We start from the raw sequence: 13621 nt of genomic DNA on the forward strand, positions 1-13621 counted from the left end.
ATTTTTTTTTTCTCTAGCAGCTCTAAAGTTTCTATTTCTTCTTTTTTGTTTTTTAAGAAAAAAATGTTAACTACTTGATGTTACAAGCATTATCATCTTGCATAAATGTATGGAAGACAGAAAAGCAGAAAAATAAAAGAAATATTATCCATAATCCCACTATATTGGGTGTGTGTGTGTCTGTCTGTCTGTCTAATATTTTCTTTTTCTGGAAAAAACTTTTAAAAATTGAAATTCATATGCATGATAACATTCATCAGTATAAAGAGACAGTGTAAAGTGAGTCACCCTTACACCATAGATACTTAGATCATTTTTACAGAATTTCTCATTGCCAATTATTGTTTTTTGCATTGCTTTTTTATGTTCTTTAAAATTATAAGCAAAAGGAGTAGCACATTATACACACATTGCATTATACCTTCATAAAAACTTAATGTTTTGGAGGTTTCTTCCATATTAGCACATACAGGCTTGCTTTATTCTTTTTGTTGGTTACACAGGCAGTAGTCTTTTATAAGGCTGTGACTGCTTGATTTAGCAGTTCTTCAGTATTCTTCCAGTTTTCTTTTGCTATTAGAAAAAGGGATTGACGAATATACTTCCATACATGCATCTTGCTTTACACATGCAAAATGTTTGTAGAAAGATTCCCAGAAGCAAAATTTTGAGGTCGAAGGGTATATCCAGATAAAATTCTGTTGGATATTTCCCTAATTATTTATTCTTTCATATTCTCATTTTCTCTCTCTCCCTCCCCCTTTTCTTCTCCCTCCCCCTCTTCCTCTATCCCTTCCTTTCCCTTTTCTCTTTCTTTCCCTCCCTTTTCTTTTCTCTTTTCTCTTCTTCCTTTTTCTTCCTTCCCCTTTCCCTTTTCCTTCCTTCTTCTTCCTTTTTTTCCTTTCTTTCATTTTTTGACACCGAGTCTCACTCTGTTACCCAGGCTAGAGCGCAGTGATCATGGCTCACTGCAGCCTCGGCCTCTTGGGCTCAAGTGATCCTCCCACCTTGGCCTGAGTATCTGGGATCACAGGCTTGCCCACCACACCTGGCTAACTTTTTTTTTTATTTTTATTTTTTGAGATGGAGTCTCACTCTGTTGCCCAGGCTGGAGTGCAGTGGCGCGATCTTGGCTCACTGCAACCTCCGTCTCCCAGGTTCAAGTGATTCTCCTGCCTTAGCCTCCTGAGTAGCTGGGATTAGAGGCGCACACCACCACGCTCAGCTAATTTTTGTATTTGTAGTAGAGATGTGGTTGCACCATGTTGGCCAGGGTGGTCTCAAACCCTGACCTCAGGTGATCCGCCCTCCTCAGCCTCCCGCAGTGCTGAGATTACAGGCGTGAGCCACCGAGCCCGGCCACTTTTTTATTTTATTTTTTAAGTAGAGATGAGGTCTTGCTATGTGGCCACTTTTTTTTTCTTTTTTTTAAGTAGAGATAAGGTCTTGCTATGTTGCCCAAGCTGTTCTTAAACTCCTGGGCTCAAGCAGTCCTCCTTCCTTGACCTCCCAAAGTGTTGGGATTACAGGCATGAACCACCACACCTGACCCCTAATTGTTCTTTGAAAGGGAACTGTATCTAGACTGACTTAACCACCATGTTTTGTTTTGTTTTTTGAGACAGTCTTGCTCTGTCACTCAGGCTGGAGTGCAATGGTGTGATCATGGCTCATTGTACCCTCCGCCTCCCGAGTTCAAACGATTCTTGTGCCTCAGCCTCCAGAATAGCTGGGACTACATACGTGTGCCACCACGCCGGGCTAATTTTTGTATTTTTAGTAGAGATGGGGTTTCTCCATGTTGGCCAGGCTTGTCTTGAACTCCTGACCTCAAGAGATCCACCCGCCTCAGCCTCCCAGAGTGCTGGGATTACAGATGTGAGCCACCGTGCCCAGCCCACAATGTTTAAAAATACTTATTTCTCCATATTTTTGTTCTTTCCTATGCTTGCTTAGTTTGATACAATTTGCAAAAGTATAAGCTTTTTTTTCTTTTTTATAGAAGCCATGCGTGTTCATTGTAGGACATCTAGAAAACAGAGATAAGAGTAAAGAAAAAAAAAATGGAAATCACCGGCCAGGTGCTATGTTTCACACCTGTAATCCCAACACTTTGGGAGGCCCAGACAGGCAGATCATTTGAGCTTAGGAGTTCAAGACCAGCCCGGGCAATGTGGTGAAACCCTGTCTCTACAAAAATACAAAAATTAGCTGGGCGTGGTGGGCTGAGGTGGGAGGATCACTTGAGCCCAGGAGCTGGAGATTGCAATGAGCCAAGATTGTGCTACTGTACTCCAGCCTGGGTGACAGAGTGAGGGGGAAAAAAATGGAAATCACTAGTAATTTTACCACCCTAAGTAATAATAGCTGTTAAGACTTCTTTGAAGATGTTGTGCCTGCTTTGTTTCCCTCCGTGGCCCCAGCCTATGGCATGGTTTACAGAGGAGTGAATGAATATGTGCACAGCAAAAGGTGGACTCATTCTGTACATACCTGCCCACTCAGGTGTTCTCTCAGGTAGCCCTGCCTCATTCCCTGTGAAGCGTGGAAGGGAGGGGTGGTCTGTGTGTAGTCATCAGCCCATGTGCAAGTCAGCAGGCAGGACTCTTGTTTGCCCCAGGGCTGTGGCAGAATAATCTAAAGGTCGCTAGTCTACAGTGGTACATCACCAAGAAAAGTGATTCTTAAAAATCTCACTGATTTAGTGCTTTAAGATGTTGGTTACTTTGTCCTTGTACTCTTTCTATTCTCTGTTTACAAATGGATATTAGAGGGTCATGGTCACAAATGAGCATCATCAGTTACATGCTGTTAGTGTTTCTGTCCTATAGCAAGTACTTTTTTTTTTTTTTTTGAGATGGAGTCTTGCTCTGTCACCCAGGCTGGGGTGCAATGGCACGATCTCGCCTCACTACATCCTCTGCCTCCCGGGTTCAAGTGATTCTCCTGCCTCAGCCTCCCAAGTAGCTGGGATTACAGGCTGCCACCACCACTCCTGGCTATTTTTTGTATTTTTAGTAGAGATGGGCGTTTCACCATGTTGGCCAGGCTGGTCTCGAACTCCTGACCTCAGGTGATCTGCCCGCCTTGGTCTCCCAAAGTGCTAGGATTACAGGCATGAGCCACCATGCCCAGCCCTGTAGCAAGTACTTAGATACTATTATTCATTTGTACATGTCTTACAATTTAGGTATAAGGGGAGAACCATTCATTACCTATAGTTTACTTTTTTTTAATAGCTTACTCTTAAAATAGAAAATTAAGTATGTTGTATATCTCTACCAAATTTTATAATGTAAGGACCAATTTATGCCCCTCTTAATGCTTAGATCTGTTGCTGATACAGGAATTCATTGAAAATACAATTTTCTTTTTCAGAAATATCCTGTATTGCCATACTTGGTTTTAGTATTGAAACAATTCCTATTGCAGAGGGACCTTAATGAAGTATTTACAGGTGGAATTGGTTCTTATAGTCTCTTTTTAATGGCAGTCAGTTTCCTTCAGGTAAGTCATATGGGTATAACATGCTAGTGCACCCTAAAAGCAAAAGTGATCAATCAGCTGGGAAACATTTTGGAAAAAATCGAAATCAACCTGTAATTGCATTGCTTTCCTTGATTACTTAACGGCTTTTCCCTTTAAACTGGGTACATTTTATCATTTAGCAAATATGTATTTTTAAATTCCTATGAAAGAATATTTTTGGTTTTAAATCCTATACATTCTAGTATTTTTGAGACTTTTCACTGCAAATTTTAACATGCAAAATGTACGGCCTGGTTTCCATAAGCATAAATAGTATAAATGCCAACAATAAGAATGTCTTCTAAGCAGCTAAATCTTGTAAGTTTAGTTGGAATTGAGACCAGCTATTTGGGTAAGCGAATTAGAGTCTTAGTATTGTAAGTGGGTATGTTTATGTGGCGCAGGGTTGCCAACTGCCTGAGTCTATTCGTGAGTCAGAACGACTTTGCTGATGTGTTGGGCCAAGCCAGCCCTGGTTGGCAGCCTGGTGCAGCCGTAAAATTCAGCCTTACAAACAGTCTCCCGCCATTCCCGCACCATGGGACTTTAGTGTTGTGTGTAACAACAGTATAACCTGCTGTTAGCCCATTATCAACTGACTGCTATGCTAAACCAAAATTATAATAATATTGCTTGTAGAAGTTAGAATATAATTTATTCCCCCTCTCCTTGATAATTTAGCAAAAATCCAATATAATTTCTTCTTTTCTGCTTTTAGTTACATCCCAGGGAAGATGCTTGCATCCCCAATACAAACTATGGTGTTCTCTTAATAGAATTTTTTGAATTATATGGACGACACTTCAATTATTTAAAGACTGGCATCCGGATAAAGGATGGTGGTTCATATGTGGCCAAAGATGAAGTACAGAAAAATATGCTAGATGGCTACAGGCCATCAATGCTTTATATCGAAGATCCTTTACAACCAGGTATTGAAATTAGGTAAATTTGTGGGCATTCAAAGAGAGGGCACTGTCAGTCACCTTATTATACTTTAAATTCTCTTTAGATGAAAAATGAAGGAACAACTTCTAATTGTTATTCTTTTTTCATCGAAATATTTCATGAGCAAACATACTAAAATAAACAGACACAGACAATAGAAAAACACCTTGGAGACTTCCAGATAAGTAGGGAGTAGAATCTGTTTAACCCTAAAAGCATAGTAGAAAAGGCATTCACTTATTTGGATGGGTTCATGTTTGGTGGCTATTTCTCCTTCTTGGGTCCTTATTGCCTTGATTACAACCAATTGTCAGCAATTAATGAGGCTTTAATGAGATGATTCTGAAGTCCTGAGAGGCAGCAAGCACAGTAATATATCTTTGAATTCATGAGCAGAAGGGTGCAAGGAGACAATGTATTTTCTTTTTGAATTTCTCCTTTCCTGTTTGATTTTGCATGTCTCTTTGTGCTTTTTCCAGCTTCATGTGGGCTTGAAAGTAAGCAGAAAGTAAATTCCTTCCATGCTTTTTTGAAGTTCTGTTTGCTTGCTTGTGTCCTGATTTTTCTGAGCAATATTTTTTCTTGATATAATTGTAAAATAGATTCTGCGTTATTGGACTTCAGTGGAAGTGCTTTTAGTCATTTGCTTTAATGTGTAAACTTTGAAAATGAGTAAGGAAAGGGGGTGAAGAGATACAGTAGTTGCCTAGGAACCATTTTCTGGCCTATTGAGCTGCCTTATAAACATTAATAGTTCTATGTGTTTATTCATTGAGGAAACATTACACTGATTGGGAGCCTGCTCTGTTCAAAAGTATCGGGCCAAAGGACACGAAGACTTTTCAGCAAGACGATCCTTGCTTTTTAGGGGCTCATAATTTAGAGTGAGAAATAGATATATAGCTAATATAAACCCAAAAAATATAGAAGTATTTCTGATGTAACTTGGGGTTTCACTCTTAGGAGTGAACAGGGCACTATTTCTTTTGTTTGCATAACTGTTTATGTATGGAATGGGATAATTCTTGATGGGCCAGAATACATTCCGGCAACTGATACACCATAATGAAGTACCAACTGCATGATTCACATATTCAGAGACTGGGGAGCTTTGGGGACAGCTCACAGCTCAGCTTCCGGGCACACCTCTGGTGGGATAACTATGGCCCTTGCTCTCCTGGAAGAGGGTCATCAACATTTAGTGCATATTAAGCACAGTCAGGCTTACTATGTTACGTATATTTCTTTTAAAGGTAACGATGTTGGAAGGAGTTCATATGGGGCCATGCAAGTGAAGCAGGCCTTTGATTATGCCTACGTTGTTTTGAGTCATGCTGTATCACCAATAGCAAAGTACTATCCCAACAATGAAACAGAAAGGTAAAAGTTCATCTATAACCAGCCCATTGTGTCAAAATTAGTTGTGGCTTCTTATCTTCAAATTAATGTTATTCCCTCCCTCTCCCTTTCTTTTTAAACACATGCAGCATACTAGGTAGAATAATTAGAGTAACAGATGAAGTTGCCACATATAGAGATTGGATATCAAAGCAGTGGGGCTTGAAGAATAGACCTGAGCCTTCATGCAATGGTAAGATATTTTCCTTGGTCGATTGACTGAGTATTAGAGGCTTTTCTGTGTTGTGTGCGTTTAATGGGAAGAAACGTTTTCCAATCTTTTGCCACTCTTTCAGGAAATGGTGTTACCTTGATAGTAGATACTCAGCAGTTAGATAAATGTAATAATAATCTATCTGAAGAAAATGAAGCCCTTGGAAAATGTAGAAGTAAAACCTCGGAATCTCTTAGTAAACACTCTTCAAACTCTTCATCAGGTCCAGTGTCGTCCTCTTCTGCCACACAGTCCAGCTCTAGTGATGTAGTAAGTATGAAAGCCTCGGCTCTTCTGAACTCAGATGCATGCACGTTCTCTTGCTGGGGTTAACACTGTCTCGAAGGCTAAGGCTACTTCCCTTGCTTACATGTTACTGGGATATTTTAATAACTTTCATGCTTGTACATTTTCTCAACATTTTGTTATGAAAAATTTCAAGCATATAGTAAAAGTGAACAAATTTTAGTGAGCATTCATGTACTCACCAGTAGATTCTGCTATTAACCTTTTACTTGCTTATGTCATACCTGTCTATCCATCACTCTATCCATTAATTCATCTTATTCTTTGATCCATTTCAAAGTAGATTACAGACATCAGTTCCCCTAGAGTACTGTAGCTTGTGCATCCTTGTAGCCAGACTCCAATATTTGTTTATTGTTTTTTCCTTTTTTTTTTTTTTGAGACGGGATCTCCCTCTGTCACCCAGGCTGGAGTGCAGTGGTATGATCTCAGCTCACTGCAACCTCCGCCTCCCATGTTCAAACGATTCTCCTGCCTCAACCTCCTGAGTAGCTGGGATTACAGGTGCGTACCACCATACCCAGCTAATTTTTTGTATTTTTAGTAGAGACGGGGTTTCACCATGTTGGTCAGGCTGGTCCTGAACTCCTGATCTTGTGATCCACCCGCCTCAACCTCCTAAATTGCTGGGATTACAGGCATGAGCCACCACACCTGGCCTTTAACGTTTTTCTTTTCTTTTCTTTTCTTTTTTTTTGAGACGGAGTCTTGCTCTGTCACCCAGGCTGGAATGTAATGGCATGATCTTCACTCACCTCAACCTTCGCCTCCTGGGTTCAAGCGATTCTCCTGCCTCAGCCTCCTGAGTATCTAGGATTACAGGCATGTGCCACCACACCCAGCTAATTTTTTGTATTTTTAGTAGAGATGGGGTTTCACCATGTTGGCCAGGCTGGTCTCGAATTCCTGACCTCAAGAGATCCACCCGCCTCAGCCTCCCAAAGTGCTGGGATTACAGGCGTGAGCCCAGCTGTTATGACTTTTTAACACCATAGTTAGTTTTGCCTGTTTCAGAATTTCATACAAATGGAACCACATAGAATATAGTCTTGTGTAAGGCTTCTTTCACTCAATTTTTTTCAGCTTTCTGGTTGAATTTTTTGTTGTTGTTGTTTTGTTTTGTTTTTTGAGACGGAGTCTCGCTCTGTCGCCCAGGCTGGAGTGCAGTGGCGCGATCTTGGCTCACTGCAAGCTCCGCCTCCCGGGTTCACGCCATTCTGCCTCAGCCTCCCAAGTAGCTGGGACTACAGGTGCCCGCCACCACACCCGGCTAATTTTTTGTATTTTTAGTAGAGCCAGGGTTTCGCCGTGGTCTCGATCTCCTGACCTCATGATCCGACTGCCTCGGCCTCCCAAAGTGCTGGGATTACAGGTGTGAGCCACCACGCCTGGCCAAATTTTTTTTTAGTTGAGATATAATTAACATAAAATTCAGCATTAAAAATGTACAATTCAGTGGTTTTTAGAACATATTCACAATGTTGTGCAGCCATCTCCAGTAATTCTAGAACATTTCCATCACCCCAAGAAGAAACCCTGCATTTAGCAGTAGTTTCTTCTAATTCTTCCTTCCCTCCCTTAACCTCTGGTAACCTCTAATCTACTTTCTCTTTCTATCCTGATAGAATTTTTTTTGTTCCCCCATCCTGATAGAATTTATGTGTCAATTATAATGTAAGTTACCTTTTAAAATCAAAGTGAATTTTTAGTGTACTGATTTGAGATCTAAAGCAGGCTTACCTGTTTGAGTTTAACTTTATTAAGTGTAGGACATGAAAAGTAATCTAAATATTGTATGTTGTTGATGATGACCATGTGTCAACATGGAATCATAAATCCTCCTGTGCAGAATCTCCCTGTGTGCTTTTTTGGTTCCTAGAGCAGTATGCTTTGGAGGACAGAAGCCAAGCTAGATGTCACAGACACAGGGAGATGGAGTGTTGGGGACTGAGAGAATGTGACTCTGACATGCTGGGTAGAGTGCCAGGGCCAGGGTGGAGACCTGCAGAGAGACGTAGCATTGTCCTGGCCCATGCAGCCCAGAAATAGGTGGAGCTCAGCCCACTGTCGCGGGAAGTCCACACCCACCCACACCAGTATGTTTGGTTAGAATGATCACTGATTTGTCATCACAGACTCTCAGAGATTGAACCCCTTAAACCCATCATCTTGTGTCTGGCTGAAGCCAGGGACTAGGACCTAGGTTCCTCACTCTTTACCATACTCTTTCATTTTCTATAAATAAAAAAACAAATAAACTTAGACCTCTGTGAGCTCCTTCAAGGTCAGATGTGGGCAGTGGATTTAACAATGAACAGAAGCTCTCTGATAAAATCAGTCACTTTAAATGTTTGGAGGAAAATTTAAACAGTTAATTTTTTGTGTGCTTCTTTTAACTCCCAAATGTTTAAATTTAGTCCAGAAAGTACTTTAACCAAAATTGTTTTTCTTTCTGAATATTGAGTATCTAAATTACTAATATGTCACATTATAACTCATGTGACTTGTGTTAGGATTCCGATGCAACACCATGCAAAACCCCGAAACAGCTGCTTTGCCGTCCGTCCACTGGGAACCGAGTAGGGTCGCAAGATGTATCCTTGGAGTCCTCTCAGGCAGTTGGGAAAATGCAAAGCACCCAAACCACTAACACATCCAACAGCACCAACAAATCTCAGGTGTGTGGAACGTGGGTTTTTAATTGTTAGTATTTGATACAAAATATTTAGAATTTCCCACATGTAAATAATATGCAGCATGGGTTTGAAGAAAACGCTAGATTGAAGAACAAACTTATTTTATTCTAAGAGGTTCCAACACATGACAGTGCTTCTAGGAACAGGATGTCCTAAGGATCCTTGTGAGACACCATTGTAACATAAATCTCTTCAGGAATCTATTGACTGGTCCTTATAAGATGTTCCAGCCAAACTACCATATAAAAAGTGTTTCAGTTGTACATGAAATAAGCTGGCATGAAGGTTTTGTGAGGCCTCATGGCAGTGTGCATATCTGGGAATAGTGTATCCTTTTCTAATATTTTAATGTTCAATACCTTGTTGCTGGTGTTGAAATGATCAGCTGGCTGTCAGGCGTGGTCAGTTGATTAACATTAGCTTGGACTTAAAAGGCCACAGAGATACTCTAGTTTAAGTTTTTTTGTTGCCTAGAATTGTCATTAACTGAGTAATGACTCAGAGTGAGGGGAGGAAGCCATTGATATGGGGCTCTGGCCTGAGACTGGGTCACTCCTCACTATAGCTGGGAACCTGGGAATAGGCCTCTTGGCTGTAACCTTGTGTCTGATTTGACTCACTGAGTTCACTTTACCTACGCGGCCTTAGCCATGTATGCCAGACACAGACTTATCACAAAATACCAGTTCAAGTGACAGGGTTGACAGAAGGGACTGAGGTCACGAGAAAGCCACAGGCCATGAGTAGCAGGAAGGGAGTGGCCACCTGTGCTGACCCCAACCTACCAGTGTGCCTGTCATGCCCAAGAGCCTCTTCCCGCTCTGTCACTTATGATGTGGTGTTTGCGTTGGTAGGTTTCTTAAGAAAACCTTTACATCCCACACACTCTGTTAAGAAGGCAGGCGAGTGGTCTATGCTTTTCATTATTTCCATTAAAATAAAGTAAGGGTTTTAGAGCTAAAAAGAACCCCTGTAACAGCTTTTTCTGCCCACTAGATAAGTCAGTGATCAGTAAGGTAACAATCTAGCCAGCATATTCCTAGTTTTGAAAGCTTCCCCAAATCCAGGTGTTTGAGAACACTCTGCTTTTCTGCAATACTGATGTCTTTGTGGTCGTTTTCTGTTTCTGCAGCATGGATCAGCAAGGCTCTTTCGTTCTTCCAGCAAAGGCTTCCAAGGTACAACTCAAACAAGCCATGGTTCCTTGATGACAAACAAACAACATCAAGGCAAATCCAATAATCAGTATTACCATGGCAAAAAGAGGAAACACAAGAGGGACGCGCCCCTCTCAGACCTCTGTAGATAGTCGGCGCTGCGCGGTGGACTGTCTTCTCTGTGCAATGATCTCATGCTCAGGACAGTTGCGCAGGGACTCCTGGGAGATATTCAGGAGCCTCACACTGTTCAGACGTTGACTTAGCAACTGCGTTTTTTCCCAGCTCGCCACAGAATGGATCATGAAGACTGACAACTGCAAAAAAAACAAAACAAAACAAAAAAAAAAGCAAGCAAAAAAGAGGGAAAAAAAAAGGCTGCTTATTTGATAAGTCATATGCTACAACAGGGTCATTTTAAGATTTAAAGCTTGAATGTAAAATAAATATATTTCTCATTGGCTTTATGCAGAGTTATAGGGAATAGTATTCAGTGTTGGTAGGGTGATAGAAACAAAAAACAGTATCAGAGGATGAGGTGGGGAAGGAAAACAAAGGTATCTGATAGGAAGTCCAGATTCCAAAGGGGAAAGTGATCTGTGCATGTTTTTTTTTAAAATATTTTTGCATATATTTACCATTTTATTGTGTGTATATATAGAAGACCATATAGGAAATTGATATTTGTAATAGTGGATTTGTTAATAATACTTTTTACATAACATTACTGTTTAAATTGTAAACAGATTTTTTCTCAGGATTAGTTTGAAAAATAATCTAAATTGTCATCTTAACATCCATATATAGGGAAGTGATTAGTTCTATTACTCAATTTGTTTTTCTCAGCATTGAAATGACTTAATAGAAGAACCCTTGTGTCCTGCTGCAAAAATTTTTCCTCTCTAAAGAAAAGGTTTATGGTGGCAAATGATGTTTATTTTATTTTGTAAAAAAAAAAAAAAATGTACTATGTACTTTTGTGTAAACACTGAAAAATCTCTGGTCATCTCCGAGAATTAACTTGCAAGTGTTTTCTATAGTGCTGTCGTCTTGGGCAATGGGCAATTACATGACTTTGTGTTTGCTTCCTTTGCAGTCTTTTTTTTTTCCCCCCATTTCTTCCTAATAGGAAAAAAAAAAAAAAAAAAAAAAAGGCCACCCATGTCTGGTCTCATTCCTGTTGCAGTGAAACTTCGAGTTCCACAGACTTTGCATGCTGGCTTCTCTAACCCTGTGTGCTGCGTGTGCCTGTTTCTCATCTCTTATTCTTTTTAAAATTCATGCTTAACTACTGTGGGAGAATAACTGTAAACAGCTTTAATTAAATCATACTTATAAAAAACTATTTTCTTATATTCCACTCTATGCTTTTGGTATTGTTGATCTTTACAAATTAAATGGTCTTTGATAATGGATCTATTTTGTATTGCCTTATTAAGACCAAATACTTCTTGTCATCCCATTCTTTATCCTCTTCTTTCATGGAATTGTTATCGTTAATTAAAACTTTTTTAAACATTGGCTTGTTTCAATCATACTGTAAATTTTGGTTGTAGTCAGCTTTGAGTGCAATGAGATGTATAATTCTGTTATCATTACCTGTTGAGTTTGAAACTCAGTTGGGAATATTTAATATAATAGAATGTAAGTGACATTTCTGAAAATGCTTTCTTTCAGGGTGAAAGCTCTTATGTTTAGCATCAGTGTGTATGGCTCTGTTAAATGCAGCCATTTCTGAGACGAGATTCTTTTATATATATATACATATAAAGTACTATTGGCTTTTAGGAGTTTCTTTTATATACATTTATGAAATACTGAAGACCAATCAGACCATTAATGGACACTTAGTGTAACTTTTTATAAAGAAAATAATGCTAAAGTAAGACCAAAACTGATGTCATCACTGAAATTAACAATTTTCAATATGTTCATATTTTAATTCACAATGGAAAAATGTGTTCCAAAACTGGAAACTCATAGTACTCGTGTAAACTGTGGAAGATTTCAAATGTGATGTTATTTTGACAATGTTTTAAATTTTAGAGTCACATTTTATTCTGATCAGAATTTTTATTGAGATGTTGAGCTTTTGTTTTTGAAACTAGTTTGTCATAACATTGTGCATAATCACAGTATTTATTTTCTAGGACAATTGTGAATGTGTAGACTTATGTTTACTGCTAAGGGAACAATTATTTATAAAATAATATTAAATCCAGTATTAGCTGCCTATTTCAGACACTTAATACTTGCAGAGATCTATGTTACATTTACCACACTGAAGTTTTTTTTGTTGTTTTTTGTTTGTTTTTAAAGAATCACCCTCATTGTTGAAAGTAAATGTACTCTTAGGGTGCGAATATTAGTGTTCCAATAAGCATGTGATTATATTAAGGTGGTGGTAGCGGGAAGATAATCTTGATTCCATTGGGAATCTTAGGTTTTCGTAAATTTATTGGGAAAATAGTTTTTCCTGTACTGCTGAAGTTTCTTTTTGGTAAACAGTATCTTTCTAAAAGAAAAAAGCATGAAGGAGAAATTGAGGTGTGTATACATTTCCTCAAATGACCAGCATTGTATTCGTGAATACTGTGTATCTTGCAGTGAACAGTGTGGAAGCTGTTCATTTTTCAATCTGAAGTAAAATACTTTCAAGAACTTTTAGTTTGCCTGCTCATTTGTTTTATACATTTCATCTATTTGACTCCTATCTTATTTCTTTTTTTGAGTTTTAATACTTTCTATAAAGATTTTGTGAATATATCAGAAATGTGTCATTTATATATTATAGTCCATTCATATCCATGAATCATAACCTTCCTTTGCTAATACTTGTTGAATGGGATTTTACAAATTCTCCCTCACTCTGGTGACATTTCTCAGGCAGTCATGTATGTGTACCTGGCCATCAGAAATATTAATATTTAAAGACTGTTTTTTAGAGGAGCTGATGGGTTGGTGAGGTGTCAGCACAAAATCTTACTGGTTATGTTTTGATGATAAAAGTATATCCATTTTTTCCCTCCAGCTTTAAGGTGACTGTGAAGGTGCCTGGTTTTGAATGTCTTTGTTTGGTTTGGAGATGTCGCACTCAGTTTTCAAATCTAGCTTGGATCTGTAGGACCTATGTTTTTTACAAGTAATTGCCCTCCAGTCCTCAACAGTTGATTCTGTTTTATTTTTATCCTGTTTTGAGTGTACTTTACCTTTACTTGCATTTTGAGCCTCATTAATATTTAGGTTATTTGATTTGGCTCCAGATATTCCTAGATCTGCACAGGGCAAAACATGGGCAATAGGGTGAGCATTTTTAATTGTCTTTTTCTGCTGGAACCTTATATCTCTCCATGTGTTTTCTGCTCCTTCCCTCC

General features: G+C 39.1%; 1 protein-coding gene across 3 annotated transcripts in view; it reads left to right on the forward strand.

Moving 5' to 3' along the window:
- The window catches only part of TENT4B (terminal nucleotidyltransferase 4B), an 81583-nt gene extending 68669 nt beyond the window's left edge, over positions 1 to 12914 (forward strand). For 2 of the 3 annotated variants that reach the window (XM_016929804.3, XM_009430762.5), the window contains 7 exons: positions 3379 to 3507; positions 4247 to 4460; positions 5730 to 5856; positions 5964 to 6067; positions 6171 to 6358; positions 8908 to 9072; positions 10223 to 12914. In XM_016929804.3, coding sequence (XP_016785293.2) covers positions 3379 to 3507; positions 4247 to 4460; positions 5730 to 5856; positions 5964 to 6067; positions 6171 to 6358; positions 8908 to 9072; positions 10223 to 10399 — 1104 coding nt within the window. In that variant the 3' untranslated portion in view covers positions 10400 to 12914. The remainder of the gene's footprint in view (positions 1 to 3378; positions 3508 to 4246; positions 4461 to 5729; positions 5857 to 5963; positions 6068 to 6170; positions 6359 to 8907; positions 9073 to 10222) is intronic. The other variant, XM_016929805.3, reaches the window with a different exon arrangement.
- The last annotated feature ends 707 nt before the right edge of the window (positions 12915 to 13621 follow it).

This window comes from Pan troglodytes, chromosome 18 (assembly GCF_028858775.2).
Source record: "Pan troglodytes isolate AG18354 chromosome 18, NHGRI_mPanTro3-v2.0_pri, whole genome shotgun sequence".
In the NCBI taxonomy this organism is placed as follows: Eukaryota; Metazoa; Chordata; class Mammalia; order Primates; family Hominidae; genus Pan; species Pan troglodytes.